The sequence below is a fragment of the Lithobates pipiens genome, unplaced genomic scaffold, assembly GCF_037356315.1.
Source record: "Lithobates pipiens isolate NorthernLeopardFrog02 unplaced genomic scaffold, aLitPip1_a1.2 Scaffold_23, whole genome shotgun sequence".
Taxonomy (NCBI): domain Eukaryota; kingdom Metazoa; phylum Chordata; class Amphibia; order Anura; family Ranidae; genus Lithobates; species Lithobates pipiens.
In genome coordinates, this window is record NW_027507785.1 from 132968145 (window position 1) to 132990321 (window position 22177).

General features: G+C 44.7%; 1 protein-coding gene across 1 annotated transcript in view; it reads right to left on the reverse strand.

The window, feature by feature from the left end:
- The window catches only part of EIF3L (eukaryotic translation initiation factor 3 subunit L), a 42813-nt gene that overhangs the window by 7005 nt on the left and 13631 nt on the right, over positions 1-22177 (reverse strand). The window contains exons 9-13 of the mRNA XM_077452391.1: positions 18984-19138; positions 17054-17224; positions 16770-16903; positions 3495-3668; positions 3225-3414 (exon numbers count right to left, since the gene is read on the reverse strand). Of these exons, the coding sequence (XP_077308517.1) occupies positions 3225-3414; positions 3495-3668; positions 16770-16903; positions 17054-17224; positions 18984-19138 (824 nt within the window). The remainder of the gene's footprint in view (positions 1-3224; positions 3415-3494; positions 3669-16769; positions 16904-17053; positions 17225-18983; positions 19139-22177) is intronic.

A 22177-nucleotide genomic window follows, 5' to 3' on the forward strand; every position in this document is an offset into this window, starting at 1 on the left:
AACGAACATGAGAGAACGAACATGAGAGAACGAACATGAGAGAACGAACATGAGAGAACGAACATGAGAGAACGAACATGAGAGAACGAACATGAGAGAACGAACATGAGAGAACGAACATGAGAGAACGAACATGAGAGAACGAACATGAGAGAACGAACATGAGAGAACGAACATGAGAATAGAGAGAAGAAAAATAAAAACCACAACCTTTTTTTGCCTTTTTTTAGTGTGGTTTTTTTTTGCACTTTTATATAAACTGTAAACGTTTTAGATTAGGGTCTCAAAATGTGATGGCCATCTCATCTTTCGAGACCCTGTGTATGCGTGCCCTAGGACTGTGAAATGCTGAACCCTACGCCAATACTCCACTAGTGTGTGGTAGTGTTCAAATGCAAAAACCAGGTTGGTCAGGACAGGAGGGACAATAAAAAGGGGGCATCAGGTTTATATCTGCGTTTTCTGCAGACACTGCATCTTCTTTGGGGATTTCTTTGGATAGGGGTACCAGGGAGGACATACAGAAAATGCCTCTCATGCAGCTGGCTCACTGCATTTGGATTGGGAAGTTGGGCCACAGCACCGTCTGGAAACAGAAGGGCTGTGATGATCTCTTCCTGGAATTTAAGGAAGGATCCAGTTCATCCTGACGCTTTGTATACTACATAAGCATTCAGCAGAGCCAATTGGAATATACAGACACATTTATACCAGTGGCTGGCCTTACAGGCAATTAAGTATGGCGCCAACAACAGGTCATTGAGGTCCACCCCCCCTCCCACGTTAAGGTTGTATTCGTGGACACAGAGGGGTTTCTCAAACACCAGTCGCCGTTTAAATATGGACCAGTGTGTCTGCGTGAAGGGAGGACAGAAAGAAAACAAACATTCTCAGTATCCCTCCACTTCGCAGCAAGCAATTATATCTCAAGCAGGCTCTCTCCCCCAGACCAAGACGGGAATATACAAGCTGCTGGGGTAATCCCCGGCGATTAGATTGCACAGTGCCACATGCGCCAATTTCCATGAACAAGCAACATACAAGTGGTACACCTTTCTGAATAAGGTTGGCACCAAGTCCCACACAAATCTTATCAGTGCTCCCTATGTGGTCTGGGCAGTTCTCCAGCTCTATGTAACCATGGCTTTCCTCATAAACCATAAAAAATAGCCTGTTGCCCTGTCACAGAGCTTGTACATCTTGACATCTGGCACACTTACTGGGAAGATAATGTTTGAATGACAAGCAGCCAGAAAACGTAATCAGGGACTCATCAATGCAAACAACTTGATCGGGAGTAAAACAAGGCTGCAAACTGCTGGTTGAAGTGGTTTACGATGGGGGCCAAATTTTGTAGAGCCAAACGGTTTCAGGGTTACCCCGATGACAACAGTTCATTGTCACACGTATCGTGTCCTGGTCATGGAGTCAGAACACGGCATATGGTAATTGGGTTAGTGGACCAATATGACCGCAACTCACTTTTTTTTTTTGTTTTTTAGTCATGCCCACGAGGAGGGCCCAGGAAGGTTTTAAATTCAGAGACCGTAATAGGTCTCCAATCTCTGGCAAGGGTCAACTGGGGATTAGTGTTGATGAATTGACCAGCATACAAATTTCTTTGGTCCACAATAGATCTATAGAGATATTACGTGAAAAAAACAGCGAATAAAAATCAAGCGAAGTAAAATTAACAGTTTCCACCTGAATTCCGGATTGGCCAGTGAATGCACGGGGGGGGGGGGGGGGGGGGGGCAGTATGGATGCTGCACAATTCGTATTGGCAAAGGCAGCAGGAAGGGTACTATGGGCTCGACGGGCTTGTCTATGTCTTCTCGGTGGCCGTGGGACACTATGTGTGCTAGCCACCTCACCAGTTTGAACTGCACTTATGGGACTCCCCAAGTCACAAAGTGAAGTGTTAGCGCACTGCTGGATGTACTAGACCGCTGGTGCTTGCCAGTTCACCAGAAAAATGAGCAGTACTTGTACTGGCTTCTCAGCTCCATACGATAGCCCTGTGGTTCTTGCACCTTAACTGAAGAATGGGGTCGGGTACGCCTGACCTTGGCAGGGACCACTGCTCTGTCCTCAGAGCCATCTGCTAGGGTGCCACTGCTATCTACAGGTTTGTATTCTGAGCCTGAATCTGACAGATGGGAGAGTTCCTTTTCACTCATCTGTCAAACTCATAAATGTGTAGGCCTCTTCACTAGTGTACCTTCGATTGGATATTTTGGTCGCTAAATTGATACGACTAGTGAGACTCACAGGGAAAAAATAAACAAAGGAGAACCCGACTGTCAGCGACTGCTTTAAATGCTACGAAAAAAAAGAAATAGGAAAACTTTGGCACAACTTCAACTTTCAGTTTCCCCTCTTACCCATTCTTATACCATTTCCAGCATACATACAGTACCTTCAATTTTCTCCCAGCCATTTTCTTGATCATCTCCAGCACCAGAATTCCTCAATGTTGCATAGAACAGTGCTCAAATTGTGACGTGATAGACAGGCTATGCTGTATTTAGTATGAGCCCAGGCTGTGTGATATTGCAGGAGCTATGTCAATTACAACATTCACTCAGAATAGCAGTATAACGCTGGACCTAGAGAACAAGCAGCCGCTAGTGGACAAAGTACAGTGTCTGTGGAGGACCAGGCAGAGGATTAAGGTGATAATTACAGCTAAAAAGGTATACTTATTCCTATGGGTTATTCAATTTTTTTTCTTCATACAGAAGCTATAATATATATTCCAAGTAAGATACACTATTCCATCTTTATCAGATTTGTACTTTTTGTTTTGAAATCACACTTTTAAAAAAGGTCTCATTCAGACCATGTGCAGAGATGTCAGTTTTTCTGCACGCGTTCTACAAGGGCACAGGGAAAAAAATTCTCTATGTGCCGTCTTTATATCACAACACTGGTATGGTGTGCAGTTTTTTTTTCTGCACAGGAATCGACAAAGAGTAAGCAGTTTTCTGCGCAGTAGAAAAAAATAAAACTAAAGACGAACATGACCAACATTGTGGTTTGAACAGGGCACATAAAAAGAAGCATATGAAAAATGTCAGTGTGCATAAAAACTCACTGAAACGCACATGAAAACTAATGTAAACATGCATCTCAAGGGAAATATGCATGGTTTTCCCATCAGTTTTCATGCACGTATGGTGTGGACAAGGCCCAAGCAATCCTGGTACATGTATTTTAGTCACCTTATCTATATAGAAGTCAACTTCTGAGGCAGACTGAAATTCTCCTTCCAATGCAGAGATGCCACTAGTCCAGACAAGATTCTTCATCTTGTGTTTAAAAACAAGCAGCTGAATCCGAAACTCCTGCTCTGGAAGATCCAAGAAACCAGCAAGCTTGGCCACAGGCATGGTGGTGTAAAGCTTCAAGAAGCTGAGGGCAAGAGAAGGATATATGAGGTAACAGGGCACAGAAATAACATACCTCTACAAGATCTACAAAATGTGACTCACCTCCGGATAGTGGATAGCTGGGCTTGCTGCTGAACTTCATCCAAAAAGACTTTTAGTTGTTGTAGATAGGGTTCTTTGTGATAGTTTGGGTGAACATTATCATAGTTAGGGACCACTGGTGACAGGAACTTGGGACATGCAAAATTAAACAGCTCTTCATAGATCTGTGCATCTCTGTTAAATAAAAACAAATCAGATTTCAGGAGAAATCGCTTTGGCTTATTTTAAAAACCTGAAAAAAAAAAAAAAAAAAAAAAAAAAAAAAAAAAAGGTGCGATGCCCATAGCAATCTATCATATCCATCCAGAAGAGTGCAAAAGAAAATTGCACAAATCCTTTTTCTTCTGTCAGCAGCACTAGAGGGTTCTTGTACACATACAACTCTGCACTTAGGGAGCATACCCCAAGCTACCTCCCTGCTTTCCTCATTAAACAGTAAGTGTTTCAATACGCAATGTACAGGGAGTAAACCCTATGTTTTCAGTGCACACAAACACTTTACAATACAATTGATCACTGTTGAGAAAAGCATTATTAGAGGGGCTTGGGATAAGCATGCCAGCATTACCAATTCAGCTGTAAACGTATCAGTGTCCGTGTCTGTAATGCACTAATATGTTCATGTGGGAGATTATTAAAAAGTGTAACATTGCCACATTTAGTCTAAATATAGAGGTTGTTGGCACAAGTTGCACAGTGTAACAAACATAAAGACGACTAACAAGCACATTTGAACACCACCAGAATTACACATATTTCTGCACCCAAGAGTCACAGGTGGTGGTATACAGTCATGCCCAGCTGCCTCTACAGATACCACAGCTGTACACCTGTAACCGCATTTCCAACTGGTTACACGAGTACAGGGACAGATTTGCACAGGCTGCTGGCCGTTTATGTACACTAACAACTGTGACTCCTGGGCAGCGTTATAAGCCAAATTATAGTGGTGTATGCTCAAATGTACTCCTGTGCAAAAGCTCTAATAACCATTCAAGAAAGTGACACACTTGTCTACCTCCAACGGAAACAAAATTAAAGCAAAATGATTGACTGGGAGCTACAGGCAACAGCATTATTTATTTCCCATAAATAAGGCCTCATACAGTTGTGCTCAGAAGTTTACATACCCTGCCAGAAGTTAAGATTTCTAGCCCATTTTTCAGAGAATATAAATAACACAAACTTTTGACTCATGGTTAGTGTTTGGCTGAAGCCATTATCAACTGTGTTTACTGTTTCAATCATAATGACAACAGGAACTACCCAAATGACCTGATCAAAAGTTTACATACCCCAGTTCTTAATACCGTGTATTGTCCCCTTTAACATGACAGCTTGAAGTTCATTGGCATTTGTGGATGAGGCTCTTTATCTTCTCAGATGGTAAAGCTGTCCATTCCTCTCAGCAAAAAGCCTCCAGTTCCTGTAAATTCTTGGGCTGTCTTGCATGAACTGCACGTTTGAGATCCCCCCAGAGTGGCTCAATGATATTGGAGGTCAGGAGACAGATGGCCACTCCTTCAGATCCTCCAGACTCTTCACTTAATTCCACTGTAGCCAATGACAGGTCGACTTGGCCTTGTGTTTTGGATCATTGTTCTGTTAGAACGTCAAAGTACGTCCCATGCGCAGCTTCCTGGCTGATGAATTGACCAAATTTCTTGAGCCTTTGTAGCTCACACATCCCCAAAACATAAGCAATCCACCTCCGTACCTTTCATCATAGGCCTTGTTGACTCCTCTCCAAATGTAGCCTTTATGATTGGGGCCAAAAAGCTGAATTTTGGTCTCATCACTTCAAATGACTTTGGGCCAGAAGGTTTGAGGCTGGTCTCTGTGGTTTGGTTTCAATAGAACCCATCATTTTCCAATTCTCAATTAGAGTTTGAACACTTCCGATTGGCAGTCTCAATTCCTTGGATATCTTTTTATATCCCTTTCCTGTTTTATACAGTTCAACTACCTTTTCCTGCAGATCCTTTGACATTTGATATATATCTCTCTGTGTGTGTGTGTGTGTGTGTGTGTGTGTGTGTGTGTGTGTGTGTGTGTGTGTGTTAGTTATATATATTACACACACATATATAGAGATATATATATATATATATATATATATATATATATAAATAAAGAGTAAACAGTTGATTGATAATAAATAGCTTCAGCCAAACACTAACCATGAGTGAAAGTTTTTGTGTTATTCATATTCTCTGAAAATGGCCAAGAAATCATAAATGCTGCCAGGGTACGTAAACTTATGAGCACAACTGTATATATACACACACACACACACACACACACGCACTCATTATGCATGTTTTCCCCATGGTGGATTTGGAGGAAAAAAACAAAAAAAACAAACAAACATGGCAGTGTACCAAACAGCATAAAGTAAAGCAAACAAATAAATAAAAAAAAAGGGGGGGGACCCTACAAAACTGCACTCATGAAAAACAGTACCACTCAGTATTGAACCTGAGCAAAGATCTTATAGGTTAAAAGAGAATGCATGCATAGACTAGCTTGCACAAGAATATAAATATTTATTTCACCCATTTTTTTACTGATGAAGAAAAGCAAGCCCAGGCAATAAGAAACGCTGTTTGCGTTTACAAGGAAAGCTATAAAGCACAAGCTTGAAAGTTTACTACAGTTTTCTTAGACATTGCGATTAATATTTGGATAGACAACACATTTAACCACTTCCAGCCATATGACGTCATTGACTTAGAGTGGGGATATCTGAATGAAGCCTGCAGCTGCAGGCATCATTCAGATATTTTCAGCCGGCAATTCTGTGCATCGTAACAATCATAGCGTCAGTTCAGCCACTTAATCATTCTTACAGGTGGCGGGAGGTGACACCGTCCTCCGGTGCTCCTCCAGGCTCGCCCGAACGATCGGCGAACCTGAGGAAGAACTGGCCACTGCCAGATGTTAAATCAGATTTCTGGTGACCAGATGGTCCCCAGTCATCTCTATGACCTTTGGAGGAGGCCCAGGCGCAACGTTATGATGTCACGTCTGGCCAGCAGAAGTAAACAAAGCCGAGAACGTGGCTGAAAAGATCATTTTACTTTACAGTCTGGAGGAGAGATGTGGGGTCTTCTAGACCCCACATCTCCATAAAAAGAACCTGTCACACACACCATTCCTATTATAAAGGGAAGTTTACATTCCTTGTAATAGGAATAAAAGTGATAAAAAGATTTAAAAAAATAAATAAAAACATTTTTTTCATCATACCTATAAAATCCTTTTGAGTAAATCATGTGACACAGAGTCAGGCCAATATTCATTACCTGCTGGTTTTACTTAATCGCCAGATGAATGGACACTGGTGGACCAAATATCTTTAGACAGGAAGTGATCCCCTATATAACCCCTCCCATACAGGAAGTACTTCAGTTTTGTAGCAAGCACTGAATCCTCAAAGAGGCGGGATCTCTGTGTCCCATGATGTACTCAAAGAAAAGGATTTTACAGGCAAATATGATGAAAAAAATCCTATTTTTCATACATGATGGGATACAGTCAGGCTAATATTCATTACCTGTTGGGATGTCCCAGAGCAATAGCCTTGGAGGGGAGGGAGACAGCCTGCCAAACAATAGCCATTAGAAATTATTACGGCAGCTGCAGCACATTGCGGACAAAAGCCGAATCCTCAGCTGCTTGAACATCCACTTGATAAAATCTTTGTGAATGTATGCACTGAAGATTGGGTAGCAGCCTTACAAATCTGAGCCACAGATACCCGATAGCGAAATCGATCAGCACAAACCCCCCCCCCTCAGAAGAGCAGCCAATCAGCTCTCCTCTACTTGCGTCTGACAGACACGAGTGAGGAAAACCTGATCACCAGCTCTTCCTATTTAAACTGATTAGCCGCGATTGGACACGGCTGATCACATGGTAAAGAGTTCCCGTCAGACTCTTTATCGAGAGCGTAGTTGCAGTGTGTCAGACTGACACACCGCAACGATCACCGTGATGCTTAAGTGGCTTAATAGCCTGATCACGTCATAGAACGTCTGGTCAGGATATTAAAAGCCACTTTGCCACCGTCATTTTGCTATATGGCGGGCGGCAAGTGGTTAAATAGTCTGGTCCCGATATGTGACTGGCAGTGATATTAGTTCCCGCCTCCTACACCTATGAGACCAGAACCATCCCCTTTGCTACTGTGCAAATGCAGAGAGTGACCACGATCTGGCTTTACTGGAAAACTGAAGTATTTACCCCCCTCCCATTCACCAGAAATTGAAAAAAATATGACCAAATAAATGACAGCGATGATAATAAGTTACACATCAATACTGGGAAAACTATATAGAAATGGAAACCTTAATAAAGAAAATAAATTAAATAATATATACCCAAGACGGTTATAATTAATGAAATTGAAAAATAGGATTTTTAAAACAGCTTACCTGTAAAATCCTTTTCTTGGAGTACATCATAGGACACAGAGTCTCAAGTAATTACTTGGTGGGTTATAGGCCTACCTTCAGGTCTTGACACTGGTATAACCAATACAGGAAGTTGACTCCCCTATATAACCCCTCCCCCTTACAGGAGCACTCCGTTTTTGTAGCCAAGCAATATAAGTAATCTACTCTCACCCCATAAAACAGAGGGGCTGGAGCTCTGTGTCCTATGATGTACTCCAAGAAAAGGATTTTACAGGCAAGCCGTTTTAAAAATCATATTTTCTTTATCGTACATCATAGGACACAGAGTCTCAAGTAATTACTTGGTGGGATGTCCCATAGCTTGAGGAGAGGGAGACACAAGCCGTAGGGTAACCCCCAGACCTGAGGACTTATACTGCTGCCTGCAGCACACTGTGCCCGAAGGCGATATCCTCATTCCATCTTACATGCACTTGATAAAATTTTGCAAACGTATGTACTGAAGGCCAAGTCGCGGCCTTGCAGATTTGAGACCTGGAGGCCTGGTGACGCACTGCCCAAGACAACGTAGAGACCTTTCTTCCCTGGAACAAGGTCTTGGGAAAAAACCCTGGCAGGACAATAACTTCATTCAGATGGAAGCCTGAAACCGCTTTTGGCAAAAAAGCTGGACGAGGGCGTAACACCACTCTGTCCTCATGAATAATCAAATATGACTCTACAAGAAAGAAGCAAATTCTGAAATCCTCCTTGCTGAGGATATAGCAAACGAAAAGATCAGCTTCCTAGTCAGAAGGACTAAGGGAACATGCTGCAACAGTTCAAATGGCTGACAAAAACTAAATTTAAGTCCCAAGGGCTTAAGAGTGATTTAACTGGTGGATTAATCCGCAGCACTCCTTGCATGAAACCCTGGACTAAAGAATGCATAGCAAGCAGTCTTTGAAATAAAAATTGATAAGGCTGAGACTTGGCCCTTAATAGTACTCAGGGCCAACTTCATCTCTACGCTTAATTGTAGAAAGGTAAGAATTCTGCCTATGATATATCTCTGAGGGTACCAACCCTTGGACTCACATCAGGAAACATAAGCTTTCCAGGCTCTATAATATATAGCTCTAGAAGCTGGCTTCCTAGCATTAATCAAAAGTAGAGACAACTGACCAGGAAAGCCCACCTTAATTCAGAATGTGGTTCTCAATAGCCAAGCCGTTAAATTTAGCGTTCGTAAAGTAGGATGGAATATCGGCCCCTGAGATAGCAGGTCTGGCCTTAGTGGGAAGAGCCCTGGACCCTCCACTACCATCCTTACGATCTCTGTGTACCATGACCTTCTGGGCCATGCTGGTGCTACCAGTATTACCGATTTTCTTTCCAGCTTGATCCTGCCAAGAACATGAGGTAGCAACTGAATCGGGGATAAGTGCATAGATCAGTAAAAACTGATCCCACTGGGTTGCCAACGCATCTGTTCCGTATACAAGTGGGTCCCCTGTCCTAGATGCAGGTTCCAAGATAGTAACCACCAACTGAGGCTTTGGGACACTCATGGGGGCAGCCACATTGGCAAGTCCAAAACTTGAATCGTTTTGTTCCAAGCAAACAGAATACTGCTTTCAGTTTTGAATGGAATTGAGCATAGGGAATGAAGCTACCATCTTCCCTAACAACCTCATGCAAAGGCGAATTGAAGGATTTCTCTTCGTCCTGATCATCTTCACCATCTCTTGTATGGAGCTGATCCTTGCGGGAGGCAAGAACACCCCTTTTCTGGGCTGTGTCTATGATCAGGCCCAGATACTCCAGCCTTCTTAGTGGCTTTAAAGGAGGATTTCTTTAGGTTGAGAATCCAACCCAAAACCTTCCAGGTAACTGCTTGTAATGGCTACACCTTGCTTCAAGCAAGCCACTGACTGGTCTATTAACAATAGAGCATCTAAGTAAGCCAAGACAGTTATGCCCTGTGCCCTTAACCTGACTAGAGGTGGGGCTAATACCTTAGTGAATACCCGGAGGTGCTGTAGCAAGCCCGAAGGGCAAGGCTATTAACTGAAAATGCTTCTGTTCTACTTTGAACCGCAGAAACCTCTGGTGAGGAGGAAATATATGGACAAGCAGCTATGCATCTCTGATGTCGATGGATGCCAGAAGTTTTTCTCCTTGCAGGAAACAACTGACTTGATTGACTCCATGCAAATGGAGCGGATTTTCAGGAACAGATTTAGATTGCGTAGATCTAGACTGGGTCTGATATCCCCATTTGGCTTTGGCACCGTAATTAGGTTTGAGTAAAACCTCAAACCTTGCTCTTGTTTGAGAATCTGTCCGATCACCCCTTGAGCCAATCGGTCTAATGCTTGTAACAGGGATTGCCTTTTCCCTGGATCCTTGGGAACGTTTGATCTCAGAAAACAAGATGGTGGAAACTATCAAAGCTCTAGCTTGTATCCTAGAGACACTGTGGAGAGAGTCCACTTGTCCTGAATCTCCCTTTGCCAGACTTCTGAGTACATCAGAAGTCTCCGCCCCCCCCCCCCCCCCCACCTTGGTGAGGGGAGAATGCCTCTTCAGAAGGAGGTCTTGTATTCTGCTTTGCAGACTTGTAGCCCCAGGTCTTCCTTTATGCCTGGTCTGATGGCAGAGGCCGAACAATTTAAATGAAAGACGCTTATATTTTCTTTTGACTGGCAAAAGAGTACTATTTCCGCTGGAAATGGTTTGAATGTATTTATCCAAACTATCGTCAAATAATCGTTCTCCCTTAAAGGGGAAACTAGTTAGAAGGTTCTTGCAAGGCGTCTCAGTTGACCAACCCTTTAACCAAAGGGTCCTTCGCATATGTACAAGTACAAACGCAAGGCGTGATGCCTGGTGAATAGAATCCTTCATAGCGTCTACAGCAAAGCATAATGCTTTAGGTAGCTCGGCCAGTTCCTGTGCTTGTTGTGCAGGGAGCTCATCTGAGAGCATCTGTGAACTGGTCCTTTAAAGGACTGACAGATGCCTATAGCTGCAATTGCAGGCTGAGCAACAGTACCTGCTAAGAAAAAAGGATATTTACAGACCTTCCAACTTCTAAAGCCGCGTACACACAGGCGGACTGTCTGGCCTACTTAGTCCGCCGAAACACATTTCAGCGGACAGTCCGCTCGTGTGTGGGCTCCAGCGGACTTTTTCAGCGTGCAGTCTGGCGGACTAAGTATTTCGGAATTTCCGTAATACTGTCCGTCGGACTCGCATTTCGGCGGACAATCCGCCCGTGTGTGTGCCAGTCCGCCGTACTTTTGAAATGAGCGGACTTTTCCCGCCCGGAGAAAAGTCCGCTCATTTCGAGCGGGTATCCAGGTAGGCGGGGCCCGCGAAGGAGACGTCGCTGGCCCCGCCGCCTGGTATGGACTTAAAGAGGAACCCCAACACCGAAAAAAAAATAAAATAAAAAAAAATCGGCGTGGGGCCCCCCCCCCAGTCCACAACAGACCCTTCTCCGAGCACGCTACCCGGCCGGCGAGGAAAGGGGGCGAGCGAGCGCCCCCCCTCCTGAGCCGCACCACGCCGCGTGCACTCAACATGGGGGGGTGGCTTGGGGAAGGGGGGCCGCGCGCCCCCCCACCCCAAAGCACCTTGTCCCCATGTTGATGAGGACAAGGGCCTCTTCCCGACAACCCTGGCCGTTGGTTGTCGGGGTCTGCGGGCGGGGGGCTTATCGGAATCCGGGAGCCCCCTTTAATAAGGGGGCCCCCGGATACCGGCCCCCCACCCTATGTAAATGAGTATGGGGTACAATGTACCCCTATCCATTCACCTGTAAAATAAAAGTACCAAAAAAAACACAACACACGAGATAAAATACTTTATTGCACAGCTCCGACGGTCTTCTCGCCGGACTCCTCCGCTATCTTCTTGTAGCTCTTTTGCTAGCGGAGGAGTCCGGCTTTCTTCCTCACCGCCGACCTCTTCTCCCGACTTCGGGGGTCTTGTCCCCCTCTTCGGTTCTTCTGCCGGGCCACCGTGCCTTCTTATAGCTCTTTTTACAGGCGGTGGCCCGGTCTTCTGTCGCCGCCTTCCGTTCTTCTTCTTCTCCAGGAGATGTTGCCTCGACGATCTCTCCGGCCGGAATGCCAGGGACGCACTGCGCGGCCACTTATATAGGGACAAGGGGCGGTGTCACCATGTGAGAAGAAGAAGAAGAAGAAGAAGAAGAAGAAGAAGAAGAAGAAGAAGAACAGACGACCGGGCCACCGCTAGCAAAAGAGCTACAAGAAGATAGCGGAGTAGTCCGGTGAGAAGACCCCCGGAGCTGTGCAATAAAGTATTTTATCTCGTGTGTTGTGTTTTTTTGGTACTTTTATTTTACAGGTGAATGGATAGGGGTACATTGTACCCCATACTCATTCACATAGGGTGGGGGGGCCGGTATCCGGGGGCTCCCGGATTCCGATAAGCCCCCCGCCCGCAGACCCCGACAACCAACAGCCAGGGTTGTCGGGAAGAGGCCCTTGTCCTCAACATGGGGACAAGGTGCTTTGGGGTGGGGGGGGGGCGCGCGGCTCCCCCTTCCCCAAGGCACCCCCCCATGTTGAGTGCACGCGGCCTGGTACGGCTCAGGGGGGGGGGGGGGGGCGCTCGCTCGCCCCCCTTTCCTGGCCGGCCGGGTAGCGTGCTCGGACAAGGGTCTGTATTGGACTTGGGGGGGACCCCCACGCCGATTTTTTTCGGCGTTGGGGTTCCCCTTTAAGTCCATACCAGGCGGCGGGGCCAGCGACGTCTCCTTCGCGGGCCCCGCCTACCTGGAGACGCGCTCGAAATGAGCGGACTTTCCTCCGCGTGTGTGGGCGAGTCCGTTCATTTCAAAAGTAGGGCGGATAGTATGGCGGACTTAGTACGCCGTATTAGTCCGCTCAAAAAGTGGTGTGTGTGGTCAAGTCCGTTCATTCGAAAGTATGACGGACTGTCCGTCGGATTGTCTGACGGACTAAGTTGGCCAGACAGTCCGCCCCGTGTGTACGCGGCTTTATCTGTTGGATCTTTAAGCATAAGCGCATTGTCCACTGGGTAAAAAAAATAAAATAATAATAATTCTCTTCACATTGGAAATCACAGCGTCAACTGCTGGAACCTTCCATCTTTTAGTGAATCTTTCTTCCATAGGATAGAGCTTTGCGAGTCTCTTTGGAAGGGAAAAAAAATGCTTATCCGGATGATCCCATTCGGTATAAATAAGCTTTTGTAGTAACGCGTGGACAGGAAACACATGCAAAAGGCTTCAAAGAACCCAAGGAAGAGACCGGTGTTCTGCCTAATAGAGTCCGCCTATCAAATGCTGTCCGCTCCGTACTGCGCATGCGCAGTACGGAGAAGACGAAGCTTCGGAAAAACTCCGAAGCTGAACGGCGCCTGCGCCGTGAGTGGAGGAGGTAGCCCCACTATCCAAGCGGACTTCGGGCTCGGCCTCGCTCCGCTCGGCTCTTTTTTATTCTAACTCTATGTCCACTTGGATAGTGGGGATAGAACCTGGACTCACGGCGCAGGCGCCGTTCATCCTCGGCAATTTTCAGAATCTGTGTTCCTGTGTACTGCACATGCGCAGTACGCAGGGGACACCATCTGATGGAGGACACTATTTTACAAGACACCGGCCCTTTAGCTAACTCTGTTAGGGGTAGCATGCAAGTAGAGCGAACAATCTTCACAATCTGAAGTACAGATGCTTGCAAAGTAGGGATCCTTGGGAACTTCAAGTAGTTTCCTCCGCAGAGAAATAATCGCATGTCTTTCCTCCCAATCATCTGTGGGCAATACCCCATCCTGTCCCCATAATTCTCTTGGACCCTCCACTGACTGTAAAGAGTCTAAGGTGGGGGAGGGGGATCTAGGACGCTTCCTACACATTGGATGGAGGATGCGATTAAAGCTGCTAATCTTCTTTCTGAGCCTTGCAAGGCAGAGGAAAATGCATATTCAGTCACCTCTACAGGGGATGAAGTGTGTGAAGCAGTTGCACCACCGCTAACTTCCAATGACTCACCCTGGCTTGCCATTTCTGATCTCTTTGAAGAGGAAGACAGTATGGAGGCATAACTGGGATTCCCAGCGCCTGGGGGGGGGGGGGGGGGGGGTGTGACACCTTAGGTACCTTTACGGTAGGTCTGGAAGACATAGTGCACAGCACAAGCAGAGGTACACACAAAATAACAGTTCTTTTGCTACCAATGATAGTTTTTCCTGTCTGGAAATGCCTGTTAGTGTGTCTCTTAGCGTGACAGACTGCCTCTCTTCAGTTAAAAAGTCTTTCTAAAATGAGAGTGTGCGCGACATAAAGCCTCAGGTGGAACCTGATTGGCATCCTCAGCGCTTCCCCCTCAGCTATGCGGCGAGTGCTTTGTGTGCGGATGTTACATCCATACACAGCGCCACGTGACCTTGCAGACATGCCCCTCTGCGTACTATATACCTCTACAAGGGGGGGAGGGGAAGAGGGGAAGGGAATTTATCGTTTTTTTTAAAACCACAGAAGCATAGGGCGTTTCCCAATGCTACTAGGTGGAAGTGCTGGGTTGTAATTAAACCATGCAGCTAAAGCAGCTGCGTCAATCAATCAGCCACCACCCATATAGAAGTTTATACACATCTCCATATTAACAACTGCTGTACTTTTTACCAAATCCCACAAAATCTATTTAAGCAAGAACCCCCTCTGCCGCTGGGACCACACATGTTCTGAGACAGAGCTGCACTAAGACACATCAAAAGGTAGTGTAAGTTACTCCTTATAGAGGAGACATTTATAAGGCATATAAGGTATATTGAAGGAAAAAGCAAAGCTTCTGCCCTTACCTTGTCCTCACTGCAGGATACTGCTGATTTAACAGACAGATCCAACTTTCACCCATCACGGCGGGCTGCGTTTAAACACGCTCAAAGACTGGGGCCCTTTTAAAAGGGGTTCAGCTCCTTTGGGCCTTGTATAGCACCCTTCAGGACAACTTTAGGAAATGTAGCAAGACCAAAGAGTCCTGGTTCCTAGGGTCCAGCTCTCAAAGAGAAGCATTACAGGCAAAACCTCGTTCTTGCATCGAGGTCCAGGTACCATCCTATGGCCTCAGTGGCAAGGATGGATCTGATTGTGGAGGTCCCTTTAAATCCAGCATGGATCCCTCCTGGAGCTCCGCAGAGCACATCTTCACTCGTGACCAACACCGTAGATACTGGCGAAAAAACGGAGTGCTCCTGGAAGGAGGAGGGGTTATATAGGGGAGTCAACTTCCTGTATTGATTATACCAGTGTCAACACCTGAAGGTAGGCCTATAACCCACCAAGTAATTACTTGACTGTGTCCTATGATATACGATAAAGAAATATGTATTGGCAATTAATGAGCAAGGCCTTACTTTGTGGTATAGAAAAACAGTATGTTGGCACCCATGGCTCAAATTGGTCTGTTTAATATAGTGTGAATCCTCAACGGTTAGGTGAAGGGGGGGGGGGGGGGGGTAGAAAAACAAAAACAAACACCCTAGATCCTGGTCATACTGAACCCCATCTACCCCTTCCCAACCCAAATTTTAATGTTCCACCAATAATTATTTACCAAATCATTGGTTAAAAAACAATCGCGGTCTAAATCCATGTTCATTCCTACAGGTTGAATGGTTTCTAACTTGTGTAGCCATAGGGTTTAATTTTGAGATACTGCTTGCTTTAAATGGGTCCCTCTCCAGTGTTCAGAAATATTGTCTATTCCGTAAAAGGTGAGTTGGGTTAGATCCCTATTATGATATTGTCGGAAGTGTTTTGGACACACCATGTTTGTTTGACAAACCCGTTTTTGATATTGGTAAGATGCTCATTCATTCTTGTACGCAATTTTTTGTTCTACATATTGCTTTGGACATGGGTATTCCAGCATATATGTAACATACTCAGAATCGCATGTAATAAGTGGTTTCCCCTCAAATTGCTGTGTGGCCACCGACTGAAAACTATCAATCTTCCTCTTTGTGGTTTTACACACCTTGTACCTGGTGCAATAGGGAAAACCGGCCCAATAAAAAAAAAAAAAAAAAAACTCATTTGAGACTACTGCCAGCTTGAATCGGAGCCTTGGAAACCCCTGCAGCTAGCGAGACAGCAGCAGCACCCCACACCGCCAGCTATCTGGATCAGGACTACAAAGGGAGCCTCCCCTTGTGACTAGCCATTTTAAACCTTACCCTGTAAGTTAATTCTTATTTTAAATCTTAATAAATTCATTATTAATCATTTTAATATACTGCACTCAAATGAGCGCCGCTGTTCTCCACATTATACAGCTTAGAAACTAATAGCCCAATAGCATTACAGGCAAAATCTCGCAGATCTTAAGTACCATTTATCTAAGCATATAAAGCCTGTGTCAAATGGATCCCATCGGTCAATCCCTTAATTCATTTAAGAACAGTTTGTGGAACTAGAGACCTGGAGCTCAGACAACCATGCCATCCACCTTGCAGACAATGGAGGAGGAGGAGGAGGAGAAGGAGAAGGAGAAGGAGAAGGAGAAGGAGAAGGAGAAGGAGAAGGAGAAGGAGAAGGAGAAGGAGAAGGAGAAGGAGAAGGAGAAGGAGAAGGAGAAGGAGAAGGAGAAGGAGAAGGAGGAGAAGGAGAAGGAGAAGGAGAAGAAGAAGAGAGCTAGTATCCTGTAAAAACTTTTATAGTGTCGCCTTTGGAGATTTTTTAAGTGCCAAAGTTTGGCACCAATTCAGAAGCGTGCACAATTTTAAAGTGTGACATTTTAGGCATCTACATTTATTTGCGTAATATCTTTCACATTATACAAAAAATGTTTCAAATAAAATAAAACCCAGCACAATTTCTTACCCCTTCTGCATGCGCAGCATCTTGTCACCATACTTTTCTCTCAACTGTGTGTGAATACTCTCATCAATGCGCATTGGATACATGGTCAAGGCAATGGCTAGCAAACCATGCATCTGTTCGTTCTGCTTATTAATCTGTGAGGAGGAAAAAAAAAAAAAAAAAAAAAAAAAAAAAATAATAATTACGTTAGAAAAACAGCACTGGGGAAGAAAAAAATAAAAAAACCTCAAACAAACAAACACACACCACAAAAACAATTAAGCTGAACAGCAGAGGCTTCTCACCATCTCATACTTGTATGTTGTCCTCTGAAACATACTTTTGGTCCTTTGAATGTAAAGAAGGATGTTGGCAAAGACACGTATTGCATCCTGGTATCTTCTCATCATAAGATAAGCAAAACCAACATAGTAATAAGTGGTGACCTGGCATTCTGGTACACGGGAGTACATACTCTGATAAAAGATAAAAGAGCAAAATGGGCAAAAATTCCTTATTCTCTCTCTGCATAAAAAAATACTGTACAAGAGGCTTGAAAAAACATGTTTATCTAGAGCAGGGGTAGGGAACCTCTGCTCTCCAGCTGTTTTGAAACGACAAATCCCATCATGCCTCTGCCTCTAGGAGTCATGCCTGTGATTGTCAGGTTCTTGCAAATGCAATGTCTCATGGGACTTGTAGTTTCAAAACAGCTGGTTCCCTACGCCTGATCTGATCTAGAGTATCTGTTCAGCCATAAATAAAAAAAGAAAAAAAAAAAAAGAAGAAGGAGTTCATTCACTATTAAAGTATAAATTCTTTATTGAAATTAAAACATGGTTAGTGGATATAAATGTTAATATAGGGCTGCTTATATCTAGTTTGGCTGACCATAATAGACAAGCCAAACAATGTCACACCATGTAACATATAATACAGAAACTGTCCAGACACCTGGTAAATTGGGACAGGTCCGCTCCTCCTGGGTAATACCAGTATGACAGCATGTAGAGTATGGAGCAGGCCTGTACCAATCCCCCTGGAGGCAGAAAAACTGACTGGATTGTTCAAAATAGTAAGGACCTATTGTCCACAGAAAGAAGCCCATCCCATAATGTCCATACCATCACCTCCAAAGCAAGCCCATGTAGGGATATGGCCTTAGAGTCCCTGTGTGCCGATAACCTCTCACACAAACAGTGCATGCTCTTTGTGGATAAATGGGGGGGGGGGGGGGGGGTACACGTAATATCAGCGTTATCACTCCTAGAAGTTTTAAGTCCAGTTTTGTGTATGGTCCTCCTTGTTTAAAATAGATCAAGGCGATATTGCCATCCATGTGTATATCTCTCAACGAGTGGGTGTAGGGTTGTTTAGTAGCCTGCATCTCTCCAGATGCATTGGCTAACACACAGTTCCAGTACGGGACTCTGAATCCCAGGTTTAGGGACTTCCCACTATACCTGTCACATATACAGACTCCTCCGTCTCCTTCCTGGTATTCGCCAACACTATGGGGGATAAAGCCGTAGAATGGTGGTGGTGCAGAAGTGACATCAACGCGTTTCACAGTGCTATTGCATAGCTTCGTCTGAACGTTTGGGGCGGTGTATGGGGGCTTTTTACACCGTCCACCCCTTGCAAGTATCCCTCCATCCTCAAACAGTTTAAAAAGGGGGAGGTTTACAAGTGGTGAATTGCACTTGGATTTGTGACACCTATTCCATTTAAGTATATAGGTAAAGGCTTCATAAAAAAAAAAAAAATAATAATAATAATAATAATAATAATAATAAATAAATAAAAAAATGCAAATAGTCTGACCATTTCCAAAAATGCAGCGGCTGAAAAACAAAACAAAAAAAAAAACCTATATATTAAATAACTGTAGTGGAGTACAAAAAGCACCAAAAAACGCATAGGTGTGAATAAGGCCTTAGAGGGACTGTGGGAACAGCTGCACACAGTTTTTAGAATGCAAGGTAAAAAAAAATAAAAAAATAAAAAAATAAAAAAACCCCTTCAGCTTTTAGAACTACTTTAATGTCTTACTCAAGTCAAGCAGATAGAGGCAAGGCCACTAAACCAACACTGCCAGCTGGGATTTGACAGCTCTGAACCTAGATTGAGTACCTTAGCATTTCAAAGTTCATTGCTCCCCAGCGAGATCCGAAAAAAAAAAAAAAAAAAAAAATAAAACACACAACACCCACTCTTTTCAGCAGGGGATCATACCTTCTTGTTGAGCTCTATATTTTCCAACACCTTGATGGCCTGGTAATAGTCTCCCAGCAGTGAGTGTAGACGCAGCAATCCAACCAAGCTGAAGTACCCAAGCATCTTATAAAGAGAGTGTCTGCCATATTCTCCAGCCACACTTTCCGGGTCCCCTGTGGAAAAAAAGAGTAAATGAAAACATTTTGTTGGATTAGCGAGTATAGCAAGAAAGTCAGTGGGTTGTACAAAATATAAAGAATTCAAGCGCAGCAAAAAGCAAACGATCTCATGGAGCCAGAAACAAGAAATATTTCTGGAAAATTCTGTTCGAGAAGACATTTGACATTTTAGATCTGTCCAGCTCAGCCTAGTTGCAGCAAAGTAGAGAATTATGTCAACTGGATGCAAAGACTTTTCCAATATTAATAAAAAAATTATATTATATATATATTACACACACATATTAAATGTGCACTGTATATCCCACATTTCTGCTCCACATGCAGAGAAAACTGGAGTTAGTACTTACCGGTAACTCCTTTTCCAGTGGTCTTCCAGAACAGCCCTTGAGAGATGGAGTCCCTCCCATCGACCCAGGAAACACATTGCCACAGTTCAAAAGGCGGTCCCTCAGGTCCCTGGTCAGTCATTCACCAAGAACCGAAGGATGGAACTACAAAACAAACCATAACAGGTAATAACATTAGTACATCAATATAATCAAAGAAAGGGTGGGATCGTGCTGACCTGGAAGACCACAGGAAAAGGAGTTACCGTACTAACTCCAGTTTTCCCAAGTGTTCTTCCAGGACAGCCCTTGAGAGGATCCCAAAGTACTCACCAGATTAGGGGGGGGGGAGAAACCACAGCCTGGAGGACTTTCCTCCCCAAAAGCATGATCCTGACTAGACATTAGGTCCAGTCGATAATGCCTTGTAAAGGTGGAAAAGCTTGACCATGTGGCTGCTTTACAAACTTGCTCCGGGGTGGCACCAGCTCTTTCTACCCAGGATGCCGATAACGCTCTTGTGGAGTGAGCTTTAACACCCCCAGGAGGATCCTTGTTCAAGGCTTTATAACCCTCTGCTATAGCTAGCCTAATCCATCTAACTATGGTTGCTTTTGAAGCTTTTTGCCCCCTACGCTGCCTGGAAAAAAAAAGGACAAAAAGGGAGTCAGAAATCCTGAATGGATGTTACCTTTAGGTATTCTAGAATACACCTCCTTAGATCTAATAAATTAAACCGTTCGTTCTCATTTGATGCATTCTGACAAAATGAGGGGAGGACAATATCTTTTGACCTATGGAAACTAGATGCTACCTTTGGTAAGAACCCAGGGTCTGTCATTAGAATGACTCTCCTCTAGAATGTGTAAAAACTGTTCTCTGATGGAAAGGGCTTGGATTTCACTGACCCTACGGGCTGAAGTGATTGCCACCAGGAGTACTGTCTTAAACGTAATAAGCCTTAGGGAGGCTTCTGAGATAGGCTCAAAGGGTGACCCCAAGAAAGCTTTTAGCACAGTTGCTAAATCCCAGGATGGAACTCTGTTGACTCTGACCGGCTTACATCTAGCAACTGCCTTACAGAATCTAGCGACAAAAGGATTTTCCTGTAACTCTTCATCTAGGTCAGGGGTCTCAAAACTGGTGGCCCTCCAGCTGTTGCGAAACTACAAGTCCCATGAGGCATTGCAAGGCTGACAGTTACAAGCATGACTCCCACAGGCAGAGGCCTGATGGGACTTGCAGTTTCGCAACAGCTGGAGGGCCGCCAGTTTGAGACCCCTGATCTAGGTACACACTTAAAGCAGCTATCTGTACCTTAATAGTACTTAGAGTTAACCCTTTGTTTATCCCCTCCTGGAGAAACTGTAGAATATTAGCCGTATTCATGTTTTTCTCCTTATGGCTATTCAGCCAGCTATTAAATTTCCTCCAGAATTTCTTGTAAATAGCTCTTGTGACTGGTTTACGACTCTGTAGTAAGGTCGCAATTACCTTGTCTGTCAGGCCCTTACTCCTCAAAATTTCCTCCTCCGTAACCATGCTGAAAGCTTCAGCGTGGCCACCTGCGGATGACAGAGGTCCCTGCGACAGGAGGTCCTGTCTGCAGGGAAGTCTTAGAGGAAGATGGTCAATTGTAGCAAGGTTGTGAACCACGGTCTCCTGGGCCAAAACGGTGCTACTAGGATTAAACAGGTTTCCTCTGTGAGGAATTTTGCTAGGACCCTCAGAATGAGGTGAAGAGGGGGGGAATGCATACGCCAGACTGAAGGTCCACGGAGTCTGCAAGGCATCTACAGCCAGGGGCTTATCTCCTGGGCTTAGCGAGTAAAAACTGGGAACCTTTTCATTCTCCTTGCTTGCAAAAAAGGTCCACTACTGGTTTTCCCCAGTGAACGGTTATAAGATTGAATACTTCCGGGTGCAAAGACCATTCTTAATTCAAAACTCTTTGTCGACTCAAGAAGTCCACCATGCTGTTCAGCTCCCCATTCAGGTGTACTGCAGAAATGGATCCTAGATTGGATTCTGCCCACTGGAATATGCGTCTGGCTGTTTATATAAGCTACAACCGTCATATTGTCTGAGCGGACTTGTAGATGGTGACCCTGTATTTTGGTCTGAAAAGCTAAAATAGCTCTTAGGATTGCTGTTAGCTCCTTCCAATTGGAGGAGAAACATTTCTCTTCCGGAGTCCACCTGCCCTGGACCCAGCTTGAGCCAAGATGGGTTCCCCAGCCACTCGCATCCGTGGTCAGTGTTGATGCGATAGGCAGGACCCAAGGAACCCCTTTGTTTAGGTTCTCCCTGTCCTTCCATCACCAGAGGGAGAGAGTTTTATTTTTGAGGGGGATCGATACCTCCTCCTCCAAACCCCTGCCCTTTAACTGTTCCAACAAGAACCTCTGAAGGTCTCTTTGGTGGAACCTGGTCCATTGTACGGCTGGAATGGCTGCTGTCATAAGACCTAGTACTGACATTACCTCCCTTACTGTACATTTGGGGCTACATTGAAGAAAAGACATTCTCTGCCACAGATTCAATATCTTTTCTTCCGGCAGGACTATTCTCTGGTCTACCGACTTGATCCTGTAACCCAAATACAGGATCTCCTGTGTTGAGATAGTCTTGGATTTTTCCTGACTGATAATCCACCCCAATCGACTCAGGCTGAGCTGTGTCAACTCTAAATCCTGAGAAAGAC